The 18,314-nt window shown below is 32.9% G+C and overlaps 1 protein-coding gene across 1 annotated transcript; it reads right to left on the minus strand.

Annotated features, from left to right (window-relative positions):
- Positions 1 to 568: 568 nt before the first annotated feature.
- LOC129941770 (prolyl 4-hydroxylase subunit alpha-1-like) lies at positions 569 to 12,923 on the minus strand. The gene is made up of 7 exons (XM_056050496.1): positions 12,803 to 12,923; positions 12,452 to 12,673; positions 2,235 to 2,389; positions 2,005 to 2,161; positions 1,089 to 1,941; positions 853 to 1,018; positions 569 to 778 (listed from the first exon to the last, which is right to left on the minus strand). Exons 2-7 carry the CDS (start codon positions 12,658 to 12,660, stop codon positions 678 to 680), a joined length of 1,641 nt encoding a protein of 546 aa, XP_055906471.1. The 5' UTR covers positions 12,661 to 12,673; positions 12,803 to 12,923; the 3' UTR covers positions 569 to 677.
- Between the last annotated feature and the right edge of the window lie 5,391 nt (positions 12,924 to 18,314).

The following is an 18,314-nucleotide window of genomic DNA, read 5'->3' on the forward strand; positions in this document are numbered from 1 at the left end:
GATAGAACACTAATAGTGTACTTACCAGGGTCAGAGGTAAGAAACAAGTCAAGAGTGTTTTCTGCTCGACCTAACACGTCCGATATTCGAGTGGGCTCGTTGACCAGCTGAGTCAGGTGGTTTATCTCAGCGAAAATCTCAGCACACACTCCTTCTGGTGTTGACTGGCCCGAATGTTGAAGCCATTTTCCACTTATTACAATATGCAGACATTCAAAATCCAGTCTTCCCTTCCTAATTGCTCGCATTGTGTTTCCACTTTTTTGTAGCTAATTGTAGGCCTATATTACTCTTATAAGACGTTTAAAGAATTATATGTTTACATTTAAAGCATAATACAGTAATAAAATCTATATAATCATTGCTCAGAAATACAAAACTATGTCAATACCCAATTTAGAAGTTAATGCTTCAATACTACTGCTCAATATTGCTAAGCGTTACCAATTGGTCCAATATTTTTCAAATATTCAATTTCCCTTTTATTATTATTTTCAATTGTGGAAATATATTTTTACGTATTATTTTAAATTATGTATTCTGAAAAACGAATCAATGAAAGTGCTAATACTATTTACTTTCTCATTTTTATTTTACTGTCCATTCAAAAAAATGATACATTTTTCTTAAAACGAAACTTATAAGACTTAAAACCAAAATTTTGTAATACTTTTGAACTATCGAATAATTCCATATCCATCGGACACCTCATGATCTGGTTCTAAGCCACAGGGCCTTGTGAACATTTGCTTTCTCACTCGAATCCAAACATTTGCAACTGGAAAAGCGAAATAATTTTTTTAATCAGACATTTCTTTTTTTAAGGGTTTGAGAAAGTTTCAAAAAACCTACCCCATTTAGATCCCTTAAGAACAGGACAGGCAGCATGTTTTGTGCGGTAGTCTTTTTCTTCGTCCTTATGCAAATTATACCAAAACATAAGACTTCCCTTTTTGGGCTGAACTGCTCGTTTCAAGAATGGGAAACCTGTGGCGCCACCTTGCTCTACATCTGATAACTAATGGATCAATATGAAGTTAGAATTTAAGAAACTCAAAATCTACCAAGTTAAATAAAAGAAAACTTACATAGAATATTGCTGTGGCAATCCTGTTTCCATCTTCATATTGAAAGGCGTCGTCTCTCTCGAAGAAGTCAAAATGAGGTTCATAATGTCCACCAATACCGTAGTTCGCCACTTGAAGTTCTTCATTTGCATCCATATCCAATCCAGTGATATCTCCTAGCCGACGGCTAAGTGTCTCCGTTTCTGGTAGAACATGATATTTCAGCCAGGTATTTTGACTGGTCCTGTATAAAGTCGCTGTCGTTCCATCGCCGTCGTTAGCACGAACTTGCGAACGAGTCATACCGGGTTTAGAAATTTCCTTAATTGGTTCGATTTCAGCATCTCTAATGACATCATGGAACACAACCACATACGGATCTAAGTTCAATTCTTCCATTTTGAATGGCATCAAGAGGCGGTACGGTACATTTCTGTGGAAGTTCCTGCACCGAAGTGGTCTCTCCTCAGTTGGTGATTGTTTGACTTCACCCCGACAAACTTTTTCGTAGGTCTTGAATTCTTCCGTAAGCTTATATGGCCTCATAATGTCATCTTCTAACTCGGGCTCGACTAATCCATGGCCTTGTTCGATCATTATCTTTAGGTATTTTCTAAAATCCAAAGAATATTCTCTATCGGGTTCGAGCTCAAGAAGTTTAGTGTTTAGATCGAGGGCAGTTTGGAAGTCTCCCATTTGAGCATGATAGCTAGCCACCATTTCAAGGAAGCCAACTGTTTCACTCGAGTTGAAATACTCTTGTACTTGGAGTTTTTGGAAAGACTCCTTCAACCATGGAATGGTGTGATTGAAATCCTTCAACATAAACAGTTTCTGACCAAGTTGGAAGCAATCTTGCCAAGACATTGGTGATCTGGATAATACAAATTTATTCAGGATTAAGTTTGAAGTAGGTAATGAAGAAATATTGGCTTACCCATATTTTACACCATTCAGAATACCAGCAGATAGTTCGGAAACATCGAGCTGATAAGTTTCCTGAAGTCGAACTAATGCAACTGCTGAGCCTGTCAAATCTTCTTCAGTAGGGAAGCTCAAGTTTTCACGAGTGTATTTAACGGCTTTTAGGAAAGCTACAAATTAGATTAAAAAAATGAATCACTTTAATAAATTGTTTAATAATAAAATGAAATGAATCGGACATACATTTTCGGGCAAGTCCATTATCGATTGCATCTTCAAAAAGAGCCCAATCCGTATCCAATCGTTTGATCAGAAGAAATGCATTAACAGGACTTGTAAGGTATTCTTCTAGATTATTGGCAGCGAGTTCGTGTTCTCTTTCGATTTCTTCAATTTCCCTAAAAATGATAAAAGTTTTATAATCAGTAATTTTACAAAACAATTCTTAGAAATGTAAACTTCTGTTGTTTTTCTAGGAAGTAAGGTATTTCATAATCTTGTTAAAGTTCTATTAAAAAACTATAGCCCCTTTTACTTCATAAAATTAAATCAGAAGTAAAATTATTGTCATTTCTAATCTTATCAGCTGAATATTCGATCTTCAATCAATCTTTAGTAGTGAAAAAATTGCACGAGAGCTACACTGATCGAAATTAATAACTTTGATAAGAAAGTGATGTGTTTGATTGCCGTTCAATGAAAGTTCAAGACATGCAATTATATTTTTTCTGAGTATAGCCAAATGAATTGAACAAGAAATTTTATTTCTATATTGAAACGACAAATTTTTTTGGAGAGAAACCAAAAGATATTTTATTTATTGTTAAGATAAAGTAATTAAGTAAGCAATGGAAAAGGATATCAGCCTACTGGTAGCCAATTCTTGACCAAATCATGTTTTTTCTCGAGAACCTGAATGAGTTTAATCACAAGCGGTGTTGGTAACTTACGCAAGTTTTACAAATTGTATTTTTAAATACTCATTATTTTAACATTTCTCCGAAAAAATGTTTACATTAAAATAAAACTCGAAACAAAAAGCCACATTTTATAAGTAATGATTTAATAGTTAAAAAAGGGAGGGTGGGATTATCAGTTTGTTGTTTTTTATGGTGTTTTGCAAAATAAGTTGTCAACAAAATTTTTCTAAAAAATAAACTAAAAGTTAGCACAAATATTTAAAAAAAAAATATAAAAAAAACTTAACCTAACAGTTGGATTTTTATGAAATATTTACTTAAAAACTATTATTTTTGGTATTATGAAATTCTTTATTCTTTAATTTTTAAAATGATATTTTGATTGAAAGTCAATTTTTAGCAAAATTTTAATAGTTTTGGACATTTCTCGACGTTTCAAGGTCCCTAGAGTCAAAATAAAAGATTTTTAGAGAGATGTTTGTGCGTGCGTGTGTACGTACGTTCATACGATCGCGACGTTTTTTTCCTCGTCCATAGCTCAACAACCAGCAGAGATATCGACTTCAAATAAATTTTCTTATACAAATAATAATAACAGATAATAATCCACAGAGATGTAGAAAGGACTCTCGAAAAAATTCCGAAGTTGGTATTTTTACCATAGCAATTTAAAAAAAAAAGTTGAACATTTTGGTTATTATTTGGTTACATTGTAACGTGTTACCAAACAAGTATATTTTTGGAAAAAAAAATCCAATCAACGGAGTTTTTTATAAATCAAAAAAAGTGAAAAAAAAATATTTGCCAACCTCGAAAATTTTACGAAAATTTTATTGAACTGACAGTTTTTTTTATAAAATATAAAAATTGAATTGTAAAAATTGAATTTAGACTCAAATGCCTTTTCAAAACTAAGAGATATTTTCTTTTAACTAAAAATTGTTGTCAATATTCAGTAAAATTTTGAGAAAAACCGAATTCACAGTTTTTTTTACAAAAAATTAAAACCAAAAAAAATAACAAAAGTTGGTAATGATTGATTTTTGACTTAAATATCTTTGAAAAACTTTGATATCGCTTTGAATTTTGAGACAACCCAATTTGATTTTTTTTATATAAAAATAAAAACCTAAAGATAACATTACTAAAACTTGGTAAAAATTTACTTTCCACTCAAATATCTGTTCAGAAATTAAAAATATTGGCTTCAAACTTATTGCCTTTTACAGAGAAAATAGTTTTCGACATAAAGTAAATTTTGTATAAAAATCAAACAGTCCGTTTTTTCGTGCAAAAATAAAATCTACAAAAAATAGTACGAATTTGGTAAAAATATATATTCAGTTCTCGATATCTGGTGAAAAATTGAAGATATTGGCTTAAAATTAATATCATTCATCCAATTTGTATTTGTTTCTATAAGAAATAACAAATTTAATTAAATGCTACTTTAATTGGTAAAAATTGATTACGATGAAAAATCTCATTAACAAAAAGAGATTTGGAAATTAAACTATTTCATTATATGCATACTTTTGAAAAGTTTAAGAATAATTTAACCTGCAACTTTTTTAACAAAACACGAAAACCTGCAAACTTTTAAGGCCTAAAAACTTCAAGACAAATCTACAAACAAGATGGGGAGTTATCAGTTCTTTTTTTTAAATTTAAATAACTTTTTGTTCGTAAAATATTCAAGGTGACAAATATTTTTTTTAGTTTCTTTTTTTAATTGATAAAAAACCTTTGATTGATTTTTTCCTCAATGTTATATAAAATTTTATTGAAGACGCTACTGTTTTTGATTCGTGAGATGTTTTGCTTCAACCACCGACTCAATTTTTCTAAAGTTCTGTCTGCATCTTTTAGTACTATTATGTGTATTACAAAATTTATTTGAAGTGGTTATACCTACTGGTTCTTGAAATATGGGCGCCGAAAAATAGTACGGACGTACGTACAAACGCCACACAGACAGCTGTCTAAAAATTATTGATTTAGATTCTAGGGACATTGAAAACTTAAAGTTTTTAACCCGATTACAATTACTTCCCATGGGAAGTTAAAAGGTTTTCATTTAAATGTCGCAATTAAAAAAAAACAGTCTGGGGTTTGTCTGTCGATTTGTCTTACTTAAGGGGGTATTCTGGTCTAGAGACATGAATTTTAGGTAATTTTTGAAGTGCTGTAGAAAAAAGCAAGCAACAATTTTACCATCAATTTTTGTATACATTATTTATTTACATTTAGGAAGAAGAAAAAAAAAAATAAAAAAGTAAAAAAAAAATAAAAATTCCGTTAGTTATCAGCTGATGAAGTGGTGCGTCTCAAAAATTTGGGGCGTGACCATACCCACGATTTTAACTCTCCTAGAAATCTGAAATCAAAAACTAAAAATGATTATTAATCTACAATAATGTCGCAACGTCTGGAACTACGGAAAAGTTACAAACATTATTTTTTTCAAAATGGCGACTGTCTAAAGAAAAATAAAAAAAAATTACCATTTTTTTGAACATTCTTCGATTTGTTAAAAATAGTAAAAATGAAAATTGGGGCATGGCCGTAGTTCCGGACGTAGACAAGTCCCTAAAGAAGACTCTCTTGAAATTTCAAGTAAATCGGTTCGGCAGAACCTGAGAAATCGTGGGTATCAGATTCAAAAAGACAGTTCTGAGAAAAACGCGTTTAAAGTACCCATTATGTCTTTTGTTCTATTAGTTGCAGCCCAACCGATTTGGATGGCTGATCAGCAAAATACTTATTTCTCCGAAAATAATTTGAATTTGGGGAAATCCTCTCGTAGACATATTCTTAAATAGTTAAACTATGAAAATATGAAGAGAAAAAAAAATCGATTTTTTTTAATTTATAGACCAGAATACCCCCTTAAAAGTTTGTAGGTTTTCGTTTTGGGTTAAGAAAGTTGTCAGTTAAATTATTCTTAAAAATTCTAATTTTTTTAAATAGATTTTTAGTCGAAAAAAAGTTTGTACCAATTTTAGTAGCATTTCTTAAATTTTTAAAAATTGGATTATTGAAATAAAAAAGTTTGAAGACAATATTTTTAATTTTTAAAAAGCTATTTAAGTCGAAAGTAAATTTGTATCAAGGTTAAGAATTGTTTTTTTGTTAGGTTTTTATTTTTTGTAAAAAAAACTGTTGATTAGATTTTTCTAAAATTTTACTGAACGTTGACAATAATATTTTAAAAAGATGAAAGTAGTTTCAAGCCAATATCTCTTGAGCCAAAAATCAATTTTTATCAACTATTGTTAAACTTTCTTTAAAGTTTTTATTTTTTGTTAAAAAACTGTCAACTAGATTTTTCTCAAAATTTAACTGAATCTTGACAACAATATTTATTAAAAGATTAAAGTATTTTAAAGCCAATATCTCAAAGTTTTGAAAAGATATTTGAGCCAAAAATCAAGTTATTTTTGTAAAAAAACTGACAATTCGATTTCTCTCAAATGCTAATTATATAAAATACAATATTTCTTATCAGTGAAAATTAATTGCAAGCCATAATCTAAAATGTTTGAAAATATTTTTGAATCGAAATTCAATTTTTACCAATTTTTTTTAAATTTTCTTTAAAGTTTTTAATTTTGTAAAAAAACTGTCAACAAAAGTTTTCAAAATTTTACTGAATGTTAACAACAATCTTTTTTGAAAGATAAAATTAGTTTAGGCCCATATTTCAAGGTTTTGAAAAGATATTTCAGTCAATTTTACCAACTTTTATTAATTTTCTTCTTGAGGTTTTTATTTTTCGTGAGAAAAGTGTCAATCGATATTTCTCAATATTTTTAAGAATATTGAAAGCAATATTTCTTATAAGGCAAAATAAGTTTGCAGCCTTAATCACAAGTTTTTGAAAAGATATTTGAGTCCAAATTCAGTTTCTACCAGATTTGAGTAATGTTTATTTTAGGTTTTTATTTCTTATAAAAAAAACTCTCGATTCGATTTTTTTTTCAAAATTTTATCAGATGACAAAAACATTATTCATCGTAGCGCAAAAATATTTTGGAGATGAAATCATATTTTAGTCATAAAATTTTGCGAAGTGAAACATTTTTTTCAGTGTTTTTAATTTATTAACAAAAACGGTAAATTGGATTTGCTTCCAAAATATTTGGTATCACGTTACAATATATAATTTAACTCAAGTCTCTAGGGTTAACTAAAATGTTTACCTTTTTTTCAACTGCTATGGTAAAAAAACACCCAACCAATTTTCTTGAGAGCCCTTTCTGCATCTTTCTGCATTATTATCTGTATGCCAACATTTATTTGAAGTCGATATCTTTTTGGTTCTTGAGCTATGGACGACGAAAAAAAACTCCCGAAGGAACGGACGTATGGACACACGCTCGCCAATAACATCTTTCTAAAATAACGTCGAGAAATGTCAAAATTTTCAATTCGACAATTCGGACCCATTAGAATAACTTCCTATGAAAAGTTAACAAATATCAATCCGTAAGGCCATCACCTCATTTGTATGCATCCGAGGTCCTCACACGAATTGGTAACATCGTAGACAGCTGAAGCCAGTTTGGACCTACCGTCAGCAGACCATCAAGCATCCCAAAAAGTTTCAATATCTATTTAGTTTCTCTCCTAAATCTTTCTGTATTTTTTTTAATCTTTCTTTTGTTGTTTGTTGTTTTTATGCAACAAACATTTTTGTTATAGTTTATTTTTGTTTCCAATGTTTACAATTTTGTTTAAGCTATAATACTTACACAAGTAACATTAGTTACGCGTAACTATGTATGAGAAACTTACTCGGAGCAACTTACGTAGCCAAGACTGATCACAAGATAGCCGTGGCTGATTGTAAGCCCAATTAATACATTCACCGAACGGTGAACCGCGACGAAACCATTACCAAATCTTTCGAATTTCAATCAATGGAATATTCATCGAGGCTTTTCATTAATCAACGTAGTTTTAACTTATCAAAAGTCAAAAGATGGCAACTTCACAAGTGACAGCTGCACAAATAGCGGTTATTCAAAATGAAACCTTTTTTAAGAAACATTTTGTAAAAATACAAGGCACAAAACAGAACTTTGTTCTTGTTTTCTTGAATAAATAAGAAGTTTTGATAACAATAAGAATATAATTAGCAGATGCTTTCAACAATGTTACAAGATTTTGTGTGTGTTTTTAATGTTGCAATGTTCAAACAAACAATATTATAACATCAAACAATCAAGTCTTTCGAAAATAAAGAATTTAAAAATTATAAAGAAGACTTGAAAGTAATTATGTATACCAAATCAGCTATTATTTTTAAAGCCGTCTAAAATTTTTGTTATTGACCTTGAATAGATGAAAAGCTCGTTGATAATCACATTTTACTCTCAAAAATTTGACAATCGCTCATCACATTTAACGATTTCATCATTTTATATCAGTTTTTAAGTTTTTCCAATTTCAATTTGACAACTTTAAAATTATTTTCGAAAGCACCTTAAAAATGAGTTCATGTTCTTATTGACGATTGATGATTAAAGGAAATGTAAATTATTTTGTTTTCAGATCTTATAGGTAACTAAAATTCTATTGATAGCGATGTTTTTGAAATAAATAATAAGCCAAAAGAAATTGAGTTTTTTTTTTTTTATTTATATTGTTAACCTTTTAAACATGACAGCAAAATATATTAATGTCATCGATAAATCCAAAACATTTGAAAATAAAACACGAAGGACTGGATTTTTGCTTAAATGTTGTTAGTTATGTTGTATAATAATTTTTACTAAAAAGTCATAATAAGATTATTTGAAAAATACATAAATTAAAATAAAAAAATCATTTAATATTTCCAGGTATCAACAAAAAATACTAATTATTCAAAACTAAAATTAGGTGTGATCTTGGAATAAAGTCCTCATTAAATTTAATTTTTTTTAATAACAGGTATCTAAATATTTGAGATGACTCTCAAATATTTTTCGATTTGTTTTTTGGCTTTAAAATTGTATGAAACAAAAAGAATAAAGCTCAGGCTTCCTTACTTAAACACTGTGTTAATTTATTAGTATTTATTTATTACAGAACGGATTATCTATTTTGAAGTTTTAAAAGTATAGGCTTGGAATTCGACATCTGTTAAACAAAGTTGTTCAACAATTTTTTGTTATCAGTCGAAAGGCTGAAATTTAGGGAAATAGATCGCTTTACTATCGCACAACGCATTAAAATTGTTAAACCCTACTACAAAAATTGTGATTCTGACACAGCCACATAACGTGGAGATTAATCATCCAACTACGCAAGCAGTTTGAAAAATTGTCAAGAGAATTGAAAGATCGGTTACAGATATTGTAAGGTCTTTGCATCAACGTTTCGGTCGTACTCGGAAGTAGGATTGTCTTATATTATGGCGTGTTTTGCATTTGGATCTACACCTACATCCATTACATCTATATAAAGTCCATTTTAGACAACAATTGAAGTCAGCTTACCATTTAAAACGTCGCGGTTGTAGTCGTCGAATGAGTGCTTGAACAGGCGATGTTGGACCAAATTTTCTTGAGCGACTAAGCAAATTTCTCCCTCAGTGGGTATGTTAATAAACAAAATTGTCGTATTTGGGGTTCTGAGAATACTCATGTAATTGAAGAAAGGCCATAACCGTGTTTATGCAGATGAGCCTTTAATTCTTGAGTACTTAAAAACCAACATTCGTAAAGTTATGGCTGAGAAGCCACCAAATATGCGTCAAAAAGTGGTCGAAAATCACCCCAAAAAAATCGATGCTCGCAACAATTTGCGTGGTGGTCATTTAAATGGTGTAGTGTTTCACACGTTAACAAACATTTTAAAATATGTATTTTATTTATGTTTACTTTAAAATGGATAACCCTGTATAAAAAATCCTTAGTCAGATTAAATTTTTGTTCAAAGTTACAAAGCCAAAGTCCAACTTTCAGCTTGCCGTCTACGGCACTGGACACCTTGTTTTACCTTACACCTCTTGACATATTTAGCAAACAAATAGCTGTAGGCTCTGCTATTTGCCTCAAAGCTTCGTCGCAGTGGACTAACAACAACATTGGCCACTCCGTAATTCTAAGGTCCTTAGAATCAATTCCAAAGCACACAGACTACACCATCCCCCAACTAAAATTCGACAGAAACTTCCAGATTTCTACACCTACCAGATCTTTTTGGGAGGATAGGACATTCTTGGAGGATGAGTCAATCCATTTTCATACATATGGTTCAAAAACAAAAGAAGGGTTCGTGGACTTGTGTACTCTGAACGACTGAAATTAAGTATCTCATTCCGCCTTCCCAATCATTGAAGCGTGTTCTAGGCGGAACTTTTGACGATAAAGAAGTCTTGTCCTGGCTCAAAGAAAACGTGATATCAACATCTGATATCCGTGTTTTCTCTGATAGCCAGGCCGCTATCAAGTCTCTGCACTCTGCATCTACAAACTCTATAACAATCTATAACTGTCGATCATCTCTAATGGAGATGGCACAGCAGGAACGGTACAGTATAGCCCATGCTACCACGTTTGGCAAGTACTGGCATACCAATCGCTACTTGTTAACTGCTGCTAATGCAAGGCGCTATGAAGAAGGCAAACACCAGATGGAAGCCTCAAGATGCATGTGATATCACAATGGGCCATTAAACTGGCCTAAGTGTGTGCGTTTCCATCTTGGACAGCCACTATTACCTTACCTTACCTAACCTACATGTTTTTAGCCTTAAATTTCCTAACAAAAAATGTATTCAATTATAAGCAATCCATTATCTTAAATAAATAACTTTTGACTACGCTTCGGATGACAGCTGAGTTTGACAGGTGTCAAATAAAAAACTTTGAACTCAAGATTTAAATCAAACATGACATTACGATGTTCAAAAAGCTGAAAAAATTGGTTACTCCGATACCTTCCGTTTGTCTGTTTGTCCTCGCCGCTACATCCCAAACAATTGAGCCAATTGGGTTCACTTTTAAATTAACGTTTTAAGCCGATTCGCTTTAGACGTTTATTAATTTCCCACAGAAAGTTATTGTAATGGGTCCGATTTGTCAAACTGAAAATTTTGACATTTCTCCACGTTTCAAGGTCCCTAGAGTCAAAATAAAAGATTTTTAGAAAGATGTCTGTGCGTGCGTATGCACGTACGTCAGTACGTTCGCGACATTTTTTTCGTCGTCCATAGCTCAAGAACCAGAAGAGATATCGATTTCAAACAAATTTTGTTATACAGATAATAAGGCAGAAAGATGCAGAAAGGGCTCTCAAGAAAATTGCGTAGATGGTTTTTTTACCATAGCAGTTTGAAAAAAAGGTGAACATTTTGGTTAACCCCTTAATACACCCTAACGAACCAAAAACGCTAGAGACTTGAATTAAATTGTATATAATATATTGTGACGTGATATCAAGGAAGTATATTTTTTTGAAAAAAATCCATTTAACGGTTTTTTTTTAAATCAAAAAAACTGAAAAAAAAAAAAATTGTCACCTCCAAAATTTTACGACTAAAATATGATTTCATCTCCAAAACAGTTTTGTGTAACGAAGAATGATGTTTTCGCCATCTAATAAAATTTTAAAATCTAAAAAAACTATTACTCAAAGTTATTAAAAATTGAATATCGATTCAAATATCTTTTAAAAAACTTGAAATTTAGGCTTCAAACTTATTTTATCTTATAAGAAAAATTGTTTTCAACATTCTGCAAAATGTTGAGAAAAATCGAATTAACAGTTTTTTTTTTACAAAAAATAAAAACCTAAAAAAATTTATAAAAGTTGGTAAAAAGTGATTTTCGACTCAAATAGCTTTTCAAAAATTAAAAATATTGGCTTCAAACTTATTTTATTTCTCAGAAAATATTGTTTCCGATATTCAGTAATTTTTATATAAAATTCCAACAGTCCGTTTTTTTCACAAAAAATAGTACGCAAATTTGGTAAAAATTGATACGATACATATAGACAAACTTTTTTAAGCACGACAAATCGATAGATGGGATGGGAAGTTATCAGTGTGGGACGCATCCCAGCCTCTTTTTTTCATTTCTTTTAAGCCTTTAAATTGCAGCAGTCACCCTACAAATCTGTTGATCAAAAATTGAAAATTTGAATTTTCTCAAAAACGAGCCGAAAGTTTTTATTAAATTTTTTCGATTTTTTTTTTCTGTAATGAAATAGAATTTTTTTGAGAAATGAAATTGCGTTTACATTTTTTGAGACAAATACATGGTACTTCAATTTCTTTTGACTTCATTTCATTTAAAAATCGGTAGCTTATACAATTAAATCTTATATAAATTAAATCAATTTGTTATTAAAACTTTTTGATTCGATAAACAGAACTGCAACACAACTAATTCATCATCTGCTTTGATAGATAACCTCAACCTTAGCTACCTTGTAATAAATAACTCGGACAAAACAATCCCAAAACATTATTAAAAAATATTAATCTTTTTTACATTTAAACTAAATTCCACCATCAACCATCAGCATCGCGTCTACTCTACTCACCCCTTCAACATTTCCAATTGTGAACTCATGGACTCCACGTACGATTGCAAATGAGACATCAAAAAGACCTCGGTACTTAAAAGTTTCTCAAGACCAGCTATCGATGTAAAATATTCTTTCTGAGCAAGTCCATTACTGCTACCGAACAATTGCAGAAGCAGTAGCAGTGAAACACTCAACGAGCAACAAATTGCTCTAACACCAAACATATTGCACTATACCCTAATTAAATATGAACAAATCACGTAATGTAAAATATTGTATATTGCTACGAGTAAACAATAGAGCTTATTTTTTTTGTTAATTTTAGTTTTTCTTTCGTTTTTAAATAATTTAAAATTTTTAGTTTACCGGCAGTAAATGCCACAACACTATTCCTGAACCGTTCAAGTTGTATGCCACGCCGCCGCCGATCGCACCAAAAGACAATACACTTCTGACAACACTGTTGGAGCAGATCATCAGTCCGACACCACCATTGGCTCTACTAGGTCTTGAGCTCTAGTTGAAGCTTATAGTAGACTACTTAGACATAGATATAGATAGGTTGTCGAGCTCATATACCCGTATAGATACTTAGTTTACCCGATCTTAAGCTTTGTGTTGTCTATCCGTCTATCCGTTAGCCAATAGATAGATTTTGGTGCAGTGATAAAACGTACAGAGTTGTTGTTGGATTCACCTCTATGAAGCTGATAGTCGTCATCATCATCATTTTCATAGAGCTTCGGTCTTTCAAAGCAAATTATTCAAACTAGTTTCATGATTATTCCCCTTTCTCTTTGATAGACCAACAGCAAATATGTTTCTATAATTTTGTTTATTGCTTGGATGCATCTTAAATTTGGTTCTAATAAAATTTGATTGTCTCCTTTTGGGATGATGTTAAATTATGTCAAAGACCTCGTACCTTGAGTGAAGAATGAAAAAGACAATGCAGGATGCAGCAGACCTATAAATGCATCCGATAATTTACGACTTTGAGTAGGGATGCATTTTCGATGGGAAAATCTCTACCTGATACTGATACAGGATACCTGACTACATCCAACTTGTTAGACGAGTCAATATCAGTTTTTTGTTGTTATTTGTGTTTCAGATTGAAAATTAAAATTTCTCTTTAATGGTCACTTAAACACGGAGATTTAAAGGTCCAATGACATTGGTCAAGCGGCATTAATTTACCATACCTACCAAAAAGAAGTATCTGTTTTTTTTTTCGTAGAGTAAGTCGATTAATAAATCTTATCGTAGATACATTAAAATGATTCGCAAGATTTTTCTGTCGGATATGGAACGTGTATTTTTCTATCAACAAATTTTAAGGCAGGTACGGAAATAAGATGTTCTTTAGTGGAGGGTTTGTATTTTCTTGCACGGGTTCAGTGTTACCACTGTTCACGCTGGGGTGCGACCCAAAGTAATTAGACTTTGAAAACTATGCAATGACTTGTTGAGGTTTAAGGTGATTCTTGTCGAGGTATTCGGGACTTTAAAGCAGAGATTTTTGAAGGTTTACATTGTTTTTTATAAAATCACTGTTACACTAATTTCTTAAAAAAAAAAATTTGCCGAAAACGACTCCGGAGTTGAAACCACACAACCATACGCAGCGTTGTTTTCTTCTAATTGGATTTTGAAGCAATTGGTTGATCTCAATTTTAATCAAAAAATCATCTTTAGCAATGAGGCCCAATTTTACAGTTTGGTGTGGATTCTGGGCTGAAGGCGTCATCAATCCGTACTCTCTGTAAAATATGATCGCGATAGGTCGATTATCCCCCGCTTCGTTTGGATTGAATTGGATGATATTGACAATGACGACATAATTTTCGATATTCTGCCCGAGCGGTTTTATGGCATGATTATCACACGCTGAGCTAAGGACGTGAATTGGTCACGAAGACAGAGTGATTTGACTGCTTTACTATTGCTTTACAGTTTGTAGGTTTTCGTGTTTGTTTAAAAAAGTTGTCAGTTGAATTATTCTTAAAAATTTTAAAATTACCAACAATATTTTTCATATAAAGAAAGTCTAAAACTTGAAAGTCTAGTTTTGTTGAATAGATTTTTATTCGAAAACAAATGTTTACCAATGAATAAATGAATGAAATTAGTTTGAGAGATGTCAAGAACCGAACATAAATTTTTAAGAAATTTGAGTACTATTTTTTGCATATTTTAACGGACTGTTTAAAATTACTGAATATCGAAAAAAATATTATATTTTCTGTGAAATAAAAAAAGTTTGAAAACAATATTTTTAATTTTTGAAAAGCTATTTGAGTCAGAAGTAAAATTTTACCAAGTTTTAGTATTGTTTTTTTGTTAGGTTTTTATTTTTGGTAAAAAAACTGACAATTCGATTTTTCTCAAAATTTTAATGAATGTTGACAACTATATTTTTTTAAAAGATAAAATTAGCTTAAAGCCAATATCTAAAAGTTTTAAAAAGATATTTGAGTCGAAATTTAATTTTAACCAACTTTGGTTAATGTTTTTTTTTAGGTTTTTATTTTTTATAAAAGTACTTTGAATTCGATTTTTCTCAAAATTTTACCAGATGTCAAAAACATTATTCTTCGTTGCACAAAACTGTTTTTTGATACATTTTTTTTAGTAGTTTTGATTTATAAAAAAACCATTGATTGGATTTTTTTCCAAAAATATATTAATTTGGTATCCCGTTACATTATATAATATAAAATTTAATTCAAGTCTCTAGCGTCGTTGGTTCCTAAGATATTTAGGGTTAACCAAAATTGTCACCTTTTTTTTCAAACTGGTATGGTAAATAAACCACAAACGCAATTCTCTTGAGAGCCGTTCTGCATCTTTCTGCCTTATTATCTGTATGACAAAATATATTTGAAATCGATATCTCTTCTGGTTCTTGAGCAATGGAAGACGAAAAAAACGTCGCGAACGTACGGACGTACGAACTTACGTTCACACGCCCGTACAGACATCTTTTTAAAAGCTTTTATATCGACTCTAGGGACCTTGAAACGTTGAGAAATGTCAAAGTTTTCAATTCAATCGGACCCATTACAATAACTTCATATGGGATGTTAATACTTGTATGCAACGAAGAATAACGTTTTTGACATCTCGTAAAATTTTGAGAAAATTCTAACGGACAGCTTTTTATATTAAAAATAAAAAAAAACTGCAAAATTACTAAAACTTTGTAAAAATTTACTTTCTACTTAATACGTATTTTTTTCAAATTGTAATTAATTTGTTTTCAAATTGTATTTCAAAGAAAATATTGTTCCGACATTCAGTAAATTTTGATAAAAATCCAACAGTCAATTTCTTTAAAAAAACATCATAGTTTCGAAGCAACAACAAGCCTCGGATACGGACGGATTCACTGTTAACAACCCACGCAAACGAAATAAGCACAACGAACTTCGGATATGTACGTGGAATGTAAGGTCCCTTAACAGACCACGTGCAGCCGAACAATTAGCGGAAGCCCTAAACTGCTGCAAGGCAGATATTACAGCCATCCAAGAAGTGCGATTGGATGGACCGGGCAAACGCAAACTAAAAGACTGCGATATCTACTACGGCGACTGCTACCGAGAACAAAGACAGCGTCTATTTGGGTTTGGATTTGTTGTTGTAACTAGGCTCAGGCAAAAAGTCTTGAGTTTCAACAGTGTGAGCGAGCGCATCACGTCAATCCGCATCAAGGCGAAATTCGCCAACATAAGCCTAATATGCGCGCATGTCCCAACAGAGGAGAAAGATGAAGACACCAAAGACATATTCTTCGAGCTCTTGGACAAGACATATGAGCAGTGCCCTGGCTATGACATTAAAATTGTCTTAGGAGATTTTAATGCCAAGCTAGGAAGAGAAGACATCTTTGGTGGCACAATCGGGAGGTACAGCCTGCACGAAACCAACTCCGACAACGGATTCAGGCTGATTGATTTCGCTGCGGGGCGAGACGTTCTGGTAGCAGTTCACGCATCTTAATATCCACAAGGGGACATGGAAATCTCCTGATCAATCAACCGTCAACCAGATTGACCACATTGCGATCGACGCACGACACTTCTCCAGTATCCAGGATATCCGAACATTCCGAGAGGCCAACATTGACTCGGACCACTACCTCGTTGTAGCCAAGGTACGGCTACGGATATCCCGATCCAAGCCAAAACAAGGAAGTACTGTGAGAAGATTCGACGTTAGACGGCTACAATCGCAAGAGACTGCCATGTCCTTTTCCGATCGAGTCTCTAATAACCTCTTATGCTTCCTGCATTAAGCATTGAAAACCAGTGGCAACATTGCCTTGCAGCCATCAGAGATGCCGCCTCTGAAGTGCTAAATTTCGCACGCCCACCACAGCGAAACCCTTGGTTTGACGACGAATGCCGGCAAGCTCACGCAGCTAAACAAGAGGCATACAAAACGGCGCTGCACAAAAGGACTAGAGCTGCTCGCTAGCTCTACGAGCAGAAGAGGAGAGAGGAACACCGGCTTCTTAGACGGAAAAAAAAAGCATGAGAAGCGCGGGATCGAGGAGATAGAGGGATGTCACAACAGGAATGAGGTTCATAAATTTTACCAAAAGGTAAAAAACATCCCAAGGGTACCAGCCACAAACTGAAGCCTGTAAAGACGATCAAGGGAACATCGTAGTAGAACCACAGTCGATGCTGAGAATATGGAAAGATCACTTCTCCAAATTACATAACGGCGATGACGAACCGAATTCCGCTGTAAGGGAGATAGAACCACTTAACCTCGGCGACGCAGATCAACAATTCCGCCTACCCGACCTTGACGAAGTGAAGATAGCTATATCTAAACTTAAGTCAAACAAAGCTGCTGGAGCTGACGGCATCACCGCCGAACTATTCAAAGCAGCTGGCGATGACTTGGTAGGGAGCATGCACCAACTCACCTGCAAAATATGGTCGGAAGAAAGCATGCCCGATGAGTGGAATCTCAGCATAGTGTGCCCGATACATAAAAAAGGAGACCCTCTAAACTCTAAACATCAGTCTCCTTAACATTGCGTATAAGATACTCTCTGCCGTTTTATGTGAACGTCTGAAGCCATTCGTCAACAACCTGATTGGTCCTTATTAGTGTGGCTTCAGACCAGGAAAGTCCACTATCGACCAAATATTCACACTACGGCAGATCTTGGAAAAAACCAAGGAGCTTCAAATCGATACCCACCATCTCTTTATCGATTTTAAAGAGGCGTATGACAGCATCTATAGGGAAAAGCTCTACCGAGCAATGTCTAGTTTTGGCATCCCTGTCAAACTTATCCGTTTGTGCAGAATGACGATGGAGAATGCCCGCTGCTCTATCAAGGTCGGAAAAGATCTCACCGATGCATTTGATGTCAAAAAAGGTTTTAGACAAGGCGATGCACTGTCATGCGACTTCATCAACATCGTTCTAGAAAGAATTGTGCAAAACTCAACCGTCAACACTAGAGGCACAATCTTCCAAAGATCCATAAAATTACTCGGATACGCAGATGATATTGACATAATTGGAAGATCAAAGCGTGATGTCAGTGGAGCGTTTCTGAGCATTGCGACGGAAGCGAAGAAGATGGGTTTAGTGGTCAATGAGGGCAAGACCAAGTATATGCTGTCATCAAAAAAGGACACTGAACACCGACGACGTCTTGGACAAAACGTCACCATGGACAGCTATAACTTTGAGGTAGTTAAGTACTTTGTCTAAATAGGCACCGCTATTAACACAGACAACGACACCAGCGCTGAAATCAAACGAAGAATAACTTTTGCAAATCGCTGCTTCTTTGGACTTAGAAGGCAATTGAGAAGTAAAGTCCTCTCTCGAGCATCTAAAATTA

Source organism: Eupeodes corollae, chromosome 1 (assembly GCF_945859685.1).
Source record: "Eupeodes corollae chromosome 1, idEupCoro1.1, whole genome shotgun sequence".
NCBI classification, from domain to species: domain Eukaryota; kingdom Metazoa; phylum Arthropoda; class Insecta; order Diptera; family Syrphidae; genus Eupeodes; species Eupeodes corollae.